The sequence below is a fragment of the Stylophora pistillata genome, chromosome 7, assembly GCF_964205215.1.
Source record: "Stylophora pistillata chromosome 7, jaStyPist1.2, whole genome shotgun sequence".
NCBI classification, from domain to species: domain Eukaryota; kingdom Metazoa; phylum Cnidaria; class Anthozoa; order Scleractinia; family Pocilloporidae; genus Stylophora; species Stylophora pistillata.
Window position 1 is genome coordinate 27,458,429 of NC_142525.1, and position 17,528 is coordinate 27,475,956.

The 17,528-nt window shown below is 39.8% G+C and overlaps 1 protein-coding gene across 1 annotated transcript; it reads left to right on the forward strand.

Annotated features, from left to right (window-relative positions):
* The first annotated feature begins 1,737 nt into the window (after positions 1-1,737).
* LOC111336183 (uncharacterized) lies at positions 1,738-17,458 on the forward strand. Its single transcript, XM_088727302.1, has 15 exons — positions 1,738-1,867; positions 2,201-2,292; positions 4,158-4,191; positions 5,888-5,950; positions 6,046-6,154; positions 7,224-7,310; positions 9,830-9,871; positions 10,700-10,768; positions 11,263-11,318; positions 12,348-12,468; positions 13,233-13,325; positions 13,805-13,860; positions 14,645-14,754; positions 15,487-15,916; positions 16,403-17,458. The coding sequence occupies exons 1-15, from the start codon at positions 1,794-1,796 to the stop codon at positions 16,650-16,652; spliced, it is 1,686 nt and encodes a 561-aa protein (XP_088583428.1). The 5' UTR covers positions 1,738-1,793; the 3' UTR covers positions 16,653-17,458.
* The last annotated feature ends 70 nt before the right edge of the window (positions 17,459-17,528 follow it).

Sequence of the window (17,528 nt, forward strand, 5' to 3'; positions counted from 1 at the left end):
GCTATTTTTCAGTGAAATGTACAGCCTTACATGGCACCCCCCCCCTCCCCCGAAGAAAAAAAAAAAGCTTCGTCGTTCCCCTGTAAAATGTCACAAACTTTACGTGGCATCTCAAAGAACGGCTGCAAAGGAGATTAGACTGTTCAAAGGACGGTAGAGGAAACCTCCACTCTTTACAAATAGCGCTAAAAATGTTTCCAAATGTACTTCTCAATAAGACTGGCGTAAAACAATATTGTCTTACCAAGGGACCAACCATTATACGTCATCAGCCCAGAATGCACTGCACACCATTAAGATGGCGGCCGCGGGAAATTCGAAGTGGCCGTAAGACTCTTCTTTGGAAAACGATTAAAAAAAAAGAAAAATCAGATTGCTTGGTAAGGCAATTTTTTTTATGTCAGATCTGTTGAGAAGTACATTTGGAACACTTTGAGCACTATTTTTTGAGTCACTCGGGGGAGGTTCTCTTTAATTGGCATAGCAAGGAGTTTTTTCGTATACGCGTCTTTATAACAAGTGTTAATCAGGTTTCAGGCAACAGATTAATATACTTAAGTATTAAAAAAAAAGGCAGTAAGAGGCGTCCTCTTCCACCTCTCTGCTATCCTGACAGTAGAGCTTGCCTCTAGAAAAATGTGGAAATTGGACGTATCCGTTTCTGCGCAAATCATTGGATCGATTTATTTCGCAACCAGCATGTATATTAACGCGGTTTTTATGCTGAGGGAGATGTAAAGTGCTGCCAGCATCACAAAACATATCGTTAGTCGAATTGCGAATTGAGAATTGATTTCAAGGTCTTAAGCATAGTTTGATTCCTCCCTCTCCCAATATTATATAGCTCTTTGGCATACAAAGCTTTGCTTTCATGTCCAAATTGAGCCTAGGATGAGTCATTCCTGTTGCAATTGCGCATGCTCACTAGGAAGTCAACTTCGGTCGTGTATCTTTAATAGATCCTTAGTTGGGTTTCATATGGGGTTATAGGCTTCCCCTACCCTGTCACCTTGAAAATTAAGTTTCCCGGGAGACCACGTCTCCGATCACGTAAATCACATCTTCGATTGCCGTGTTGCCAGCATGGTTGTCCTGATAGTGTAGTGGTCATCAAACACATCAAATCCCGCTCAGGGCAAATTTTCTTTCCAGACATTTATTCTATTATATATATATATATATATATATATATATATATATATATATATATATATATATATATATATTGTGGGAGGAAAAAGACAAGTAAACTACAAGTTCATCCCTACAAGCCTGTTTCGTGGTCGCCCACTCATCAGGGGATTTTTCCTCCCACAATATATACTTCGCTCTACTTCTATGTATTGAGCACTGTTCTACGAAAATCAAGTCACACTTTATATATATATATATATATATATATATATATAACTAACTGCAGACAGTACTGTTTCGGCCTTCTGGGCCTCATCAGTGCAGTGCTAATGCTAGGATCATGGGGGAGAACCGAGACGGTCACCCCAAACGACCCAACCTTTGTGGTATCGTCTAAGCCATGCCAGAGTGCTCAATATATATATAATATATATATATATATATATATATATATAATAAAACAAAATTATGCAAAACAAAAACAAAAGAAAAACAAACAAAACAAAGGATGGTAGAAACGTTTGGCAACAGAGTAGTGTCAACGAAACGTTACATTTACATGACTACTTCTAAATTCCGGGAAATCGAAGAAATCCTGGGATCTAGTATCATCAGAACGAGGTGGACAAGAGGAAGCTTGGTACCGATGACTTCTCAAAATGGCGGTCGAAGACAACGAAGGCGACGAAGAGTCGAAGAAAGATTGTCAACAAAAACAGCCTGCAAAGCTCAGGTATAGTAATTTTATTTGATTACATGGTAGAAAATATCTACCTCTTAAATTATTTTAATATTTTTCGCCTTTTCGCTGCTTGTTTTCCTTTTTGATTTCTTGATAGTTTTCTTTCTCGGCGAAGCTCAGGATCGTAGATGTAACTTCTAAATTTTCTCCAGGAGATAAATGTACTTGAACCAGAAAGCTGTTTTGCTGATAAATTAATCCGAAACACAACGCGTTTTTTATATTATCTTTTTCACACATCAGGGGGTTGGAAAAACGTAATTAACATTGATTTGCATTGACCAAAGTCTACAATGCTCATATTTTCGGTTCTTTACTTGTAAGCCACAAACAGTTCAGAAGGCTCGTCAAAAAAGAAAGACGGCGCCAGAAAAGACAAGAAGCCGCTAAGAGGAGAGAACAGCAAGAACTTGAAGGTAAATTAAGCTTAGCACTACCCATACACGTACAGCAACTCATAAATAACAAACAAACGCTGCTAACAATTAAAAAAGTATTTTAGATAGAGAATAATACATGGGGGTGCGTATGGAACTTCTCTTCAAGCATTGAACTCAGGAGATATCGAGGTAAACACAAGAAGAAAAAATCCTTATCAACAAGAAACCATGTGTTATTTTGTTTATGGTATAAACACCATAGGCCTTTATAACATAACCAAAGTAAAGCGCGCGCTCTGATTGGTCAATTTAGCGTCCCCCATTTGCCCATGGGTGTACGCTGTTGACGTGAGCAAATGCAAAGACTATTTTTCCGCGCGTGCTTGTTTTTTCTGGTCGCGTAAGATTTGTTAAATAAATGGGAACTCTTTAGCTACAATGTATCCATGTTATGTTATAAAACAAATGGTAAACACCACAGCGTACACTATTGAGTTATGGATGCACTTGGGAGGTTTGCTAAGCACTCAAGAAGCTAGAGTCGCTCTCGGCTATCGCCTCGAGCGACTCTTACGCTTCTTTCGTGCTTAGCAACCTCCCGCGTGCATCCATAACTCAATAGTGTACGCTGTGATGTTTACCATTTGTTAATTACTGACAAGGAAATTTGCCAAATGACTCTTGACCACCACACTGATAGTTAGACCACTTCATCCACTAAAGTATTTTTGTAATTTCTGGCTGTTTACCTGCATTGCCGATTACCCGTACCGGCCGATTATTGCATACAGCAAAAAAAAAAAAAAAAGTCAACAAATTACCCACACTGGTGGATAACCCACACTTTAAAAGCAAAGGAAATTTGTACAAAAAGGCTCTAGAATTTACAACGTTTCATACTTGACAGAATGCGAATTCATGGCCTCATTTTGTGTTAGCGATTGTTCAGCGCCATGTTGATTTGTTGATTTCTCAAAAAAATTGATATATCCGGTTCTTCTGGGCTTAACAAGTCCCTTAAAACGGGAAAATTCTCTTCAGCTCAAGCTCATGTTAACTGGAAATTTGTTACTGATGCGCCGGATATCCTTGGACTATTTTTGTCACAATCAAGGTTTTGTTTACACAGGTGCTGATAAACATTTGTTCGTCGTGTAACTAATTATGCGTGAAATAAACTCGAGTCGGCATGTTTTTGTGTCACTTTGTGGCAGTCTTAATACAATAAAATTCACTTCAGAAGTGGAAACGCAGGGAGGTGAGAACTTTTTTCAATTTGACGGCTAGTAGATTTCAAAATTGTTACATAACCCGCACCTCCCTATTACCCGCAGTGGCGCGTGTTAAAGGCAAAATCAACAGATTACCCACAAGTAAAGGGCCAGAAATTATGGCATTTGTTTATATCTAGAGAGTAGTATCATCCGTCTTCTAGCAACTGGGGCTTGGTGATTGATTTACTTTTCTAGGTTTACACACCAAATGCAAATATGGTGGACTACTTTGTTGGCCTGGGTTGAGCTGTACCACACCAAGGCTACTCCAGCATTGGGTTTAGTTTTGAAAGTGTGACTCTTGCAAAGGAATACATCATGGTGGACTGAGTTGTCTGCCATATTTGCATTTAATTTACTGGTAATAAGGCATTCATTTGTGCCAGAAAGCACTTTGTGTAACTCCCTGTGGTTGGTGAGTTTTTGCAATATTTAGACAATCATGAGAGAGCAGTTGTATTTAGAGTTACTTTGAAAATTCCCACTCTGTTTTTTCTATTTTGGTGGCAGAGAAGTTTTTGAGAGTTGTTTGTGGTATACTTACAATTATTATGCCATGTTTGTTGGTTTTGATTTGGATAGACACTTACACTTTGTAGCTATGACCCTTTTCCTTTTTATGTACAGAGAAGTGGAGAATAGAAAATGATCCTATATTAAGGTGAGTTGCAGTTTCATCATATTTTTAGTGTGGTAGTAGTATTCTCACTGGGATTTTGCCTTCAGGAGTCTTATAAGTACATTTGGGGGACAAATGGTATCTTACATAAAGTACCTAACTGACCCCATATGGTGGACAAGGTATTTATAATTTGATAACATATGCCAATCTTAGTGCCATTTGTGGGAACAACAAAGATGAAGGCAATAAAATTTGAGACTTAAGGTCTTTTGATATCATTTTTTTTTTATTTATTTCATTAGAACAAGCAAAATACCTGGGTGTTAGGTTGACCACTAAACCTACTTAACTGTAGATGTTTCAAAGTCCATTTGACTCCTAGCTTGCGTATGGAGGCCTGTGCACCAACAGGAGCATCTTCTTGGCCTTTAATGCCCCATTTCAGTTTTTCTTGTGGGAATCCTGCAAGACTGCAGCCTGGTGAGAACACCAAGGTAGCAGAAAAATAAGTAGGGTACAGATTTGACTCAGCCTCTCTCTTTGCCTTGAGGTCTGGGTCTAGCAACTTATTTGTTCAGTGTTTTTTATAAGGCAATTGACTTTTATGATGGATTTCTTGTCTGACACTTAATAAACTTTTAACTCCAAAGATCTGATTGCTAATTCTCCCCTCTAATTACCACACATTTCCTTGTAAGTCAGTGACAAGAATTTGGTGTTAGGTCAAGGTAACAGCTTCTATCTGAGAAGTCTGAGTATTCTCATTACCTGTTTGCTGGATAATGTATGATTATGGTAGGGAGAAGTTACATGTTAATCACTTGTGGTACTAGAGGGATTACCCTCTCATTCCCAGTAATGATCACAGGGATGTAGATAATAGCTGAAAGCCGGGAAAATTACCCGGCTGTGAATGTGATTTTTCCAGCTGTAAAACACTACTTCTTTCTCCAAAATGTTTTTAAATGTTGTCAGAAGATTGCTATTTATTTATTTCATTTGTTTACATCTTCATTGCTGTCTTACCTGAACTGAAAGGTTTGTAAACACTCCATTTAGTGCGACGATCGCATCATTCGCATAGCATCATCCATTTTGCAGGCTCAATGGCCAGCGGTATTTGTACCTCATGTATGTGAAATAATGAATAAAAATTCCTAAATACCCAAGCCCAAATACCCAAGCCCCAATACCCAAGCCCCAATACCCAAGCCCCAATACCCAAGCCCAAATACCCGCCTATCATTGTTGGATTCCTGCCTGTTAAAATTTTTAGCTACATCCCTGAATCACTGAGGAGTTTTTCTTTTCATCATCAATACATGCTCAAGCAGAATAGTGCTAAGGAGAAAGAAAAATATCAATTAATACTCAATTAAAACTATAAGAAATGTAGGACAGACACTACATTGGGGTGGAACAAGGGGGTGGTCACTTTTTCTAGATCCCTTTTCTTGTTAAATGATAGGTTTTGTTTAACCAGTTTGACCCCTAAGGTTGACTAGTATCTAATTTCTCCTTACAATATCACCCCTGAATCACATGTTAAGGTCAGGAGAATAAAGGAAATGATCACCAAATTAAGAAGCTCTTGATTGTTAAACAAATTCTCCTTGTCAGCACCTTAAGAAATGTATAGAGAACAGTATGGAGAATATACACACTGATGTTAGGGTGTAAATTATGATTTAATTTTAAAGTTAGTAGTAAAGCACCCATACTGATTTTTTATCAGGGCCAAGTTAGAGGCAAAGGAAAGAGCAGAAAAGAAGAAGTTGTTAGAAGAGGAAGATGAAAGGTGATTGGTGTGAAACTTTCAAATTTGTGTAATTTGGTAAATGAATTGTTTACTGACTGTCATTCATGTACATCTGCTTTGTTACTGTAATGAAGAAAAACTCAGCATCGCTTGTGGTTGGAAAGGGAAGCCATTGCCCAAGAAAGATTTCGAAAGAAAAAAGAGGATGAAGAAAGAAAGTTGATAGAAAAATTGGAACAAGAGGTGTGTGCTTAGATGATGTACACCAAAAAATATGTTTGGACAATTATTGATTTACATCAAAGCCAGCGTATTCAGCATATTTATTTTCTGTCAGTCTTAATAACATTTGAAATCTTGGATCTACTATTGGCCATCACAGTGTACTCCCTTATTGTTAGTATGTTACTAGGTACAACACATTTTCAAACGGGAAGGGTTATCCTTTTACCTGTTTAATTTTTAAGAATTCCAAGTAATTTTAGGCAGTAGTATGAGACCTTTACTACAGGCAGTAAATTTTACAGGTTCATGCCTGAAAAGGGGAACCCTGCATTATCTCATTTTATTACATCCCACGCAGCACCCATGGGCAAGATGAAGCCAATCCTGTGTTCTGATTGGCTACCCAAGCCAATCTTGCCACTCAGGATTGCCCATGTTCATCCCGTACATGCAAAAAATTGAATTAGTACTCTGTTCATAATTCTTGAACAATGTATGGGATGGAGATGTAATATAATAAATCCTTTACTGACCAAGCTTAGTTCAATTGGTTAGAGCGCCAGATTGTGATGTGCAGGAGGTCGAGGGTTCGAACCCCGGCCGGACTAATACTCATGGTCTTGAAATAACTAAGGAGAATTTGCTACCTTTCTATAATATCAAGAAATGAATAGATATCCTAGTCTTCTCAGATAAGGATGAATAAACTGTAGACCCCATCTCCTGCCGGGTTAGGGGTGGGAGACGTTAATTTCCCACACACGAGATTACTGTGTGATGGATGTCCTCCCCTGGGGTGGGATGGGTAGGTTTACTGGGGCCGCAGTAATTGGCGCAAGCTATTGCGGTGTCCCTGCCTGTCGGCAAAGCTAATAAACTAGTCAAGATGGCTGGATATTAGCCATCTACTTTGTCTCAGTCCACAAAAATGCAAAAAATAGAACTCGGCCAATATCCAGCCATCTTGACCTCACGCTTGGTCAATAACACATATTTGATCCTAGAGGGCAAAGATTTTCAGTCATTGTTGCTGATGTTTTCCATTGCTAAGTTAATTTTTTTTTCCAAACATTGTCTGGTGATGTAGGAAAGAATCAAGAGAGAGTGGGAAGAGGAACAGAAAAGGGAGAAGGACAAAGAAGAACAGAAACAAAAAGAAATCAAAGAGAAAGAGGTGATATCACTGTTGACGGATTTGGTTATTCACTGAATGTATCCCAACATAGTAACCTCAAGTCAAGTTTTTCTTATTGATATCATCATAGTTAATGGAGCTGTATTTTGACGAACCCTAGGGTGAGTCAAAATACAAACAACAAGTAAAAAACCCAGCCTTACTACCCAACAAAACATTTAATAAGAGATTTATTATCCAACATGCCAAATTGTTATTTCAGTGTTGGCGAATTTCACGGGTATCTCTGGAGTTCAAATATCACAAGATACTTTTACTCATCTCACACATTATTTGTACACTAGGAAGCTCAGTTGGATGATAAATAACTGATAAGAGGGATCTCTCTGTAAACCCTTCAGTTCTTAGAAGTGATTCACATATAACCTCTTTGTGCAATGTTAGTACATAATTGAGCAAACAAACTGTGAGAAATAACAGACAAAGTTGTGAGTGACAGGGCTCCTTTAATTCCCATGAGTGACCAAGACATAATTTCTCTTTCTATTTAATTATCAATACAATTTGAAGCAGACAATTGATGAGAATAAAGAAAAATATCAACTAGGGGATTATTAGTTAACCTAATAACAAATTCTCTGAACCAAACTCATGAGAATCGTATAGCAGATTGTAAGGAGAATTGCTATTGAGATCTTGGGAGTGAAAGGGTTCATCTGCCAAGGACATGTACACCCTGCCAGCTGGATGGAGTGATTACATGTTGTAATCACATCTTGAAAAGGTTAGGATTTCATTAGTAAAAATTCACCTCACTATATACAGTGCTTTCAATAAGATTTGAAATAGGTGGCTACCTTGGTACAACACCTGCCGGAGAGCGACTTGATTGCAACTTGAGCGTGGTGACTGCGACTTGAGCGCAGTGAAGTATACCCGGCAACTCACAACAGAATACCCACTGGAGCTCCGGCGGGTGCCGGGTTTTATTGAAAGCACTGTATATAATGTTAACGATGCTAGTTCTGAGAATGTGGGATTGGATCAACTGACAATCCCGTAGTTGATATTTTTCTTTATTCTCATCACTTGTCTGCTTGATTTTGCATCAATATTGTAAGGAGAAGTTATGTCTTGGTCACTCAGGGGAGTTAAAGGTTAAGCCCCTTTCTCTTTTATGTTTCAACCCCCCGCCCCCCCCTCCCCCAACTGGAATTCTCTAACTCCCTACAAGAATGACATTTATGTACTTATTATAGTATGTGTCAGTACTTCTATTGGGCAAGAAACTCTTACAGCATCCTTCTTTGCCCAGTGGTCGAGATGTTAGATGAGAACAGAACAGAACAGGTTGTCTGATGATCAATTTTTCTGTGAAGATAACTCTGTTTATAATTCTGGTGTCAAACATCTTCTTAGTCTGTATAAAACTCAGATATGTAATTACCTAAAGTATTCCAACATATGCATAAAATGTATTGTCATTGTCATAACTGTATTGAAATTAAGTAATATCTGATGATCCTTAACAAGTGTGGAATAACATCAGCCAAGTTCATGTGCAAGTTGCTGTGCCTTTACACATGGGGCCTATCGCATCAGAGAATATTTGTATCTTTTAAAAGATAGCAGCTTCAGATAAATGACCAGAAATGTACATCATAGATTACCTATTAGACTGATTGTAGCTGACTGTTGCATTTCTTTAGAATTGTATCAACAGGGTTGTTATTAGAGGCTGGTAGGTGGCAAATATCCCCCGGCTATCAGACCATTTTGTACTGGCGGCTACTTTGTAAATTGTGTTCTAAGATAGAAAATAAGTATTTTTGAACTTATTTTGCATCAATGTCTTGCTGAGAAAAAGATACTCAAATATGTCCCAGATTGCTGGAAATCACATCTGAGAGAGTTTCAATTTTCATATTCTTTGGGGGAGCATGCCCTCAGATCCTGCTAGGAGAGGGTGTTGCAATGCAAGCATAACTCAGTTCAGGTCACAGGTCCATTACATTTTCTAATGACAACCCTGGTATCAAAGTCGATCATTTGATGGTTGAACTGAATTTACTTTGGTAACATTGTTGTGATCAGTATTTTTGCCAACTTTTTTTCTTTTCATTCTAGGTCTGTAACTGTAAGCCAGTTTTAAATTCTAAATGTGCCTTCAAGAACCTTTCTAATTATTTTTTTATTATTATAACTGTGTGTGTCATAACAAAAGGATGATATTCATTCAATTTTGCACACACTTTTGTATTGTGAGAATTCCATATCTGCAATGTTAAGAAAATTTTTTTAAATACTAACAAGAAGGTCAAACAACCTTTTTCATGTTACTGTCGTTAGGTCATACTACTTGTTCAAGTAATAGTTACTGCAATACAGAGTTGAATTATATTTTCTGTTGCATTTTTTAAGATATTTGGGAAACTGGGACATAGTTCATGTAACTGTTGGCCAGATCACAATGTCTAATGTATTTTATTGACGTGTAAATTATCATGAGAATCTTAACCCTCTCTTAAGAAACCTGTTTGGAATCGTCTTTCCTATAGGATGCCTTGTTCAGGGAGTTGGACAAACCATCAACTTCTGAGGTACATGAATATGACAGAGGAGTTTGGATTTTTATTATGTTGTTATCAGGATTAGCCTTGTGCATTGTTTTACATGACTCTGTCACTCAACCAAATCAACCATGGAAAAAATGGTTGCAGTTTTTTCCCACCATCTGTTTAGCCTGCAAGCATACCTCTGGATATTCAGGCTGCTGGAAATTACATTTTCAAGCTTCTAGATTACATTTTTTTCTAAGGGGGAAGGTGCATGCCCCCTCACCCCCTAGAGGAAAGGGGCCTTACAGAAACAGTTGCCTATTACACCTTCATCAGCTGCTTATGGAAAATGTTATTGAAACCTCTGAAATAGATGGCAGGAGTAGAAACAGAAAGACACATCAATTAGAATTTCAGTTTCCAGACTTTTCACTTGAAGTGTGAGAGTTGCATGGTATGACATTGTTAGACTTTAAAAATGATAAAATCTGTATAAAAAAGAATTGTGTGCTAGGCAATAATGTTTGGCAGGAATTCTTTTAAACATTGTGATGACAGTAAAATTTTTCACTTTGAACACTTTCATTGGCTTTTTTTATATCTGTTCACTAACATTTTTATCATGGGCAGCAAGGCCAAGTTACATAGGTACAGCTGTTGTGTAAAGGGCATGTTGTTTAATGTTCATGTGTCATAGTGAAGAGTTATTATTTTAAGAGTTGTCCGATACACTCGAATCAATTCCATTGGAGAAAGTATGCTCTCCATCGGAAAACCAGCTGTCTATTGGTAAAATTGGAAACACCTTGTACTACCAGTAGTGCTTATTACTGTTCGGTATTTTTTATTCCTTTCTTCCTATAATTTTAGGCTAATGGTCCTTGGCATAATCCTCTGGCACCACGTTCAGGTGACAGTAAATCCTACGGTACAGAACAAGTGAGTGAAAAATGAAAGCAAAATCAATCAAGAATGAACAAAGGATTGCAATAGTACAGTTATTTACAAATTTGCCAACAACTAAGGCTGCGTTCATAATGTATGGCAGAGGGGGGGGGGGGGGCAGGTGATATTGAGGGGGGATTGGAAAAATATATATACAAGAAAAAGGGGGGATTTCAAATTTTTTTTACAATTAAGTGGGGGGATACCAAATTTTTGTTATCAAAGAAGCTAGAAGAAATAAATTTTTGCTTGTGGGGATTGCTAATTTTCTCAAGAGTTGAGGTCAGGGTGTTGAAAATTTTTTTGGATAATAAAAAATTCCACCTGCCCCACCCCCCCCCCCCTCTGTCATACATTATGAATGTAGCCTAAAACATAATTAAATAACGTAGCTAAAAAACTAACTGTTGGTGAAGAGATATACAGTATGAAGTGAAGCGACTACAAAACTACCATGCAATTTGTTTATTTTGACTATGCTGTTATAGGATACAGTGAATTGTTCGTTTTATCTGAAGACGGGAGCCTGTAGGTTCGGAGAAAGGTGAGAAGTTCAGGGACGGGTTATTATTTATTATGGGGGAGAGGGGTGGATCAAAGGATTTTGGTTTTGTCACGATAAAATTTGGCTGACCCCCCATATGGCTGTGTCTCACAAGGACTGGGAACTACCGAATTCACGAATTTGGTTGGCTGAAATCAATTTTAAAAGCGGTCTAGATTTTCCCATCTAGACCGGCATCTAGACCTCGATCGCTGGCACAGACCTCACTGCGTTTGGTCTGTACTGGCGACCTCGGTCAAGATTCTCCCATACAGACCTCCTGCTCGCTGCTCGGCTAATAAGAACTAAGTAATATCCTTATGATCACCCCCCCCCCCTCCCCTTCCCCTCATGGATGCAGTGTTAGTCTTTTGCACGTAGCCTTCCGGTATTTTATCAGGTTTTGCAATTTACCTCTACTGGTACCCGTTTATACTTCAAAACTCGTCGTTGAGATTAGCATTATGGCAGGGATGGTGTTAATGAAATTGCAAGTGATTTTTGACTGAAGTTAAAGTGCTTTCTTGAATGAGTGTGGTAAAACCAACGTCTGATAAGTTACTTATTTATTATCCAACTTGCCAAATTGTTATTTCAGTGCGGTCGAATTTCGCGGATAATTATTTACAGGGAGTGCGGGACAGAAGTATGCTAAGCGGTATGGAATTGGCGCATTGTCGTATTGCTGTTTCTATTTTCTTCAATAAATGAAGAAATTTCTTGGTCGTCTAGTTGTTTTTCTTTATTCGATTCATCTAATAAACTTGGATCTATATTCGTTAGCCATTCCGACTCTTCGTCGTCAGAAAAATGATTCAAATTGTCCGCCAATTGTTTTTTTCGTAACTTCGCTTGCGCGATGCGAGAAAACCTGTCTAGTCGGTTCTCTGGAGTACAAATACCGCGTGATATTTGTACTCGTCTACGGCGTTATTTGTCCTCTATGGAGTGTAGTTGGATAATAATACTCTATACTCTGTTGTCATTCACGTTCCTTGACCAATTGCTGATATCCACTTGCCCATTTAGGTGTTCCAGGCACCATCCTCGACCCAGCTCCAGCGTGACTCTAATGATTCCAGGGATGTACAACGACATTCGCCTGTCTCAGTCAATGCTTGATGAAGCTGATCAAGATACAAGTTTAGAGGTGCGTTTTGCTCTCGGTAAATAGTGATCGCATTTTCATGCGCTCCATTCCTGCTCGTTTAAAGAGATGGGAAAAGTGATTAGTCGTAGTCACAGATTCTGTGTAATTGGTAGCAACACATGTTCTTGATACGAACAAAGATGTATAAGAAATTAGGCCACCAACTAAGCAACCTTTTAGGACAACATTTTCGGCCATAGGAGGGCTTTTGAGTTGTTTTGGCGTCTGCCATTGCTTCGGGTAACGAAATTACACTTTTTCAAAATTTTTTTTAGCAGATTTGCATGAAGCTTTCTTCTAAGACAATATACATTTTTGATTTTAAAACAAAATGTCATTGAGTTTTCGGCACGCGGCTCCAAGGCTCGTGATTAGCTCAGATAGTCGAGTGCTGGACTTTTGTGCTCAGGGTCGAGGATTCAAGTTCTAGACCGGACCAACACTCAGGGTCTTAAAATAACTGAGGAGAATGTGCTGCTTTTGCCATGACACCTGCAAAATGGCGAGACGTTCTAGTCTTCTTTGTGCTGGTTAGCAGGGAATCACAGAATTTTAAATAACCTACACACTTCTCGCAAAGAGTAGGGAACGTAGCTCCCGGTGTTGTGGTCTGGCCTTGATTTCCGCATTGGGTGCACTTGCAAAAAGTGCCTTCAAGTCTCCCGCAAAGTGCACTACATTATTTCGAAATACCCTTCTAGGAGAGGAGTTAATGAAAAGTACTCTTGCCATCAACTTCTTAATTATCTCTGTTTCATTTCCAGTACGACGAAAGGGATACTTTTGAAAGTTTCAAGCGGTTTTACGATGACACTTTGCCGGAGTTTAGAAAGGCTGGAACTGTTGTGCAGTTTAAGGTAAAAATTGTTGCACTGATAGGCTGGTTGAACTCAAAATCAACGCTTTAACAAACGCAGGAAAGGCCTTCAAAGACCAAAAACCAATAGGCCATCTGCATGTCTACGTCGGAATACCAAATTTCGCCCCCAGACCTCGCTTGCAAGGTGTGTACTGGTGAATTGTACTGCAAACGCCTCAATAAAAAAAAAAATTGAATACAACAACAAAGTTAAGGAGATTCACGAAATGAAAGCGTACTAGACAAGGTTTGTGGGTAAGTTGTCAATAGATGATGTCGTCATGCATAAGAGCCAAAAAGCGCGGGAAAACGCGTTTTAACAAGTAGTGCTTGACTGATACGACATTTGATTGGTTGAATAGATGACGTGATGGTCATAGATCAATCACAGAGCGCAGGAGGGCTTCCGACATTCACTCGGAAATCGCTCTTGATTTTGTTAGCGTGATTGTACATACCTTTCCGGTTTCCCTACAGGTTTGTTGCAACTTCGAGCCACATTTGAGAGGGAATGTCTACGTCCAGTTTTCTAGGTAGACTTTCAACTTCATTATTAAATGTTTCTTTCATTCCTTTGTTTCACAGATTAGGTCTACTTTTGTTGTTGCTGTTTAGAAAGGCCTTCCGGTACATTCAGTCATCTTTTTCGTCGTGTACGAATTAGTGAAAACTCGGTTTTGAGTTCTCATTTTATATATGCAAGCGCGAGGTTTAGATTGCGGGAAGGTAACGAGGATGTTTATAATTCGCAAAATAAAAACGAGGCTGTTCAAGATGTACGGTTGCTGTTTGAAAATATTTCGATATAACCTAATACTATTCTAAAACAAAGGCGAAGTCCCAAAGGCCATCTTTGTCAGTATCTGAGAGACTGCGCACCTACCCCTCCCCTAACTTAACCTTTGCAATAGTCAAATGATAACAAGTCACGGGAAATGTTGGGTTAGGGCCATCTATGTCAGTATCTGAGCAACTGCGCACCCACCCCTCCCCCAACCCAACATTTACCCCAACTTGTTATCATTTGACTATAGTAAAGGTTGGGATAGGGGAGGGGTAGGGCAATCTATGTCAGTATCTGAGAAACTGTGCACCTACCCCTCCCTTGACCCAACAGTTGGGTCAGGGGAGGGGTGGGTGCGGAGTTGCCCAGGTACCGACATTAATCAATGTTCTTTATTGAAGAACTGCATGCATCATGAATCATGGAGCTGTGTGGAAATCTCACCGTAGAACTTTCGTTTTGCAAGTCTTCAGTTTTACTCTGTGACCTTTTTTGTTGTTGTTAAGTCGCCGAAGGAAATGTTTAATTTGCAGTGAAGAGGAATGTGCCAAAGCCTATGCAATGTTTAACGCCCGTTGGTATGCATCAAAACAGCTCTCATGTGAATACTCTCCCGTCACCAAGTGGAAGTCAGCAATATGCGGTATGTTATGAGCAATCTGCAGATAAGGCTTCACTTTCTGCGTTTGTGGATGGGGAAGGTAAGCACGAGGGATGTGCAAACGGCGAATCATGTGCGTGTTTAGCGCCCATTCCTCCTCGCACTGATGCGTTTACATTCGTTCCTTTCGCGTAAAAACCGCAAGGAACGACACCTTTTTTACAGGCTTTGGTATAAATTCCGGAGTGACTGATGTTATTAGGAATTTGGTTTAAAAGCGTTTCTCATTTACCAACATTACTTGATTTTGGGGGCGTTTTCCGACTGAATTTCTTAAAAACACGGTGAATCTTAAGACAACGGCCCATTAAAACGCAGTGTTGTAGCTAAGAATTAGGCTAGGCTGCGGGCTGAAATTTCAAGTGAGGTGACTCAAAGAAAGCCTTCGATATCGAGGGATTGTAAGTGCGTAACCTCAGAAGTGCCCTTTGTGCTTTACCAAGAGATTGCCAGCGAAAAATTTAGCCGGTGATCACCGCTTTTTCATCCGGCAAATTTCTCCGGCAACGAAAGCCCTGAGGTCGAAGGTGAATATCACTAGGAGCCAATGAGAAGGAGATTTTTCTAAACCAATCACAGCGTGTAATGAGGTAAACCAATGAAAACCCTGATTGATTCTGTTGGTCAGTTGTAAATTGGTCTATCATTCAATCTGTATATTTAGATTTTATCTATTTGATGATGTATTGATTTTCACTTCTACAATTTATAAAGGACTGTTTGGGCGCAACCGCTGTCCGAGAGGCAAAAACTGCAACTTCCTACATGTGTACCACAATCCAGGAGATGAGTTCAACCACAGAGAGGATTTGTCACCAACCCGCACCCCATTCAACGGTGGCCGGGCTTCCGAGAGATCCGACAGAAGCTGGAGGCGAGATCATTGGATCAGACGCAGAGATCTGGAGCCAGATAGATCGAGGGATAGAGACTGGGAACAGGACAGGCACAGAAAGCGATACGATAAGGACTGGAGCCGAGAGAGAGATGATTACCGAGGCCGGCATCGGAGAAGAAGTAGGGAAAGAGGACGTAGCAAACAAACAGATAAAGAAGAGAACGGAGAACGAAGAACGAGAAGGAGAAGCTACAGTGATAACGAAGAAAGAGAAGAGGAAACAGAAAACAAACACTTGAACGAAAGGTTTGTGCAACTTTCTTCTCGTTCGTTGGGCTTCTCTCCCCTGACATCGTAACATCAGGGTGGTGGGCAGGGTGTCGTGTTTGAGTTTCGCTTTATAGCACAGCTGCATGTTACACCGCCGGCAGCCGTTTATGGAAAAAGTTTTTGAATCCTCTGATTCAGTGGGCGATCATCTCCTTTGTTCGTATAACCTTAAACGTTTGTTTCATTAGTCAAGTGATACTATAAGAAAGAAATAGTAATAACAGGCCAGAGTGAGAATCCTCCCTCCCTCCCACCCCATTGAAAAAATGGTGCTTAAATCCTTGAAAAAGTAAACCTTGCTTCCATTTTAGACTGTCTCCAAGAGTTGGAATTGCCAACAAGATACCAGTTCGAGCACCCTCCCTCCCTCCCTCCCTCCCTCCCTCCCTCCCTCCCTCCCTCCCTCCCCATCGAATAAATTGTGCTTACATCCTCGAAGAAGTAACTTTGTTTCCATTTCAGACTGTCTCCAAGTGCCGGTGAAAGTAACACAGAGGTTGGAAACCAGGACGGTGAAAAACAACACGAACTGACAGAGAAGCCAGCGGACCGAAAGCGGAAGCATCATTCATCAGACAAGCACAGCCATCGGCGAAAATCCAAGAAGAAGCACAAACATAAAAGCGAACGGAAGAAAAAGAAGAAACGGCGTTACAAGAGTGAGAGCGAAACTAGCAGTTCAGAAAGCGACAACGATCAAGATGAACATTAGTATTTCGTTCAGTTTATGTAGCAGAAAGTCAGCCTTCAAAGTAGTAATAGTATCTCTGTTCTCATTATCGAGCACTCGGTGACCAGGTGTCAAAAAGGTTTGGTTACCGATTCTCGTCGGTCGTGATGAGGTGGAGGACTGATGATTACCAAAACTAAAAGCCATACCTCCACTGAATTATTCTAATGGGAAAGGAAACTGATAGTTTACCGTTTTTTTTCACAGCTTTTGTAACACTCTGAACAATTTATGGTGGTGCGCGGTTGTGAGAAAGCGACGCGCAGTGGATAATGCACCGGATTCCCAGTTTGGACGTAATTTGACCCATTCTGCGAACATAGACATTTTCTTACAAATACAAAGATAAAATGGTGCCAGTTCTCTAGAATATTTCTGTTCCTTTATTTCACTTGGAAAGTTTATTTAACTCCTCGGAGGGGCCACATTTAAAGCGGCGTCCATTCTTCAACGTTGCGCACATAACAACGGCACCAAAATTATTGTGTGTCAAAGTTCGGATGGCGCTTGGATTATCAGACTGTTACGAATTTCGGACGGGGCTTCGTCATGGGCGGTCTCAGTGGGCAGTGCCTATTCTGGAAGGTGGATACGTTTGGGTAGCATCTTCTCATGCCTTCGACATGGGTGGGCCGTTAGCTTCGATTCCCCTCCCGGGTTTCATTAGCTTTTCTTTCCGGTTGCACCTAATAAATCAGTTGGAAAATTTATTGAATCAGTCACGCATTGACGTGACGTGCGCGACAGGTATACGTCACGGAAACCTTGAATAAACATGTCACACCACACTTAATGGCGTATATATCTTTACCGTATAGCTCAGTGATTTCAAACGGGGAATTTTATTTCCAAAGTGGT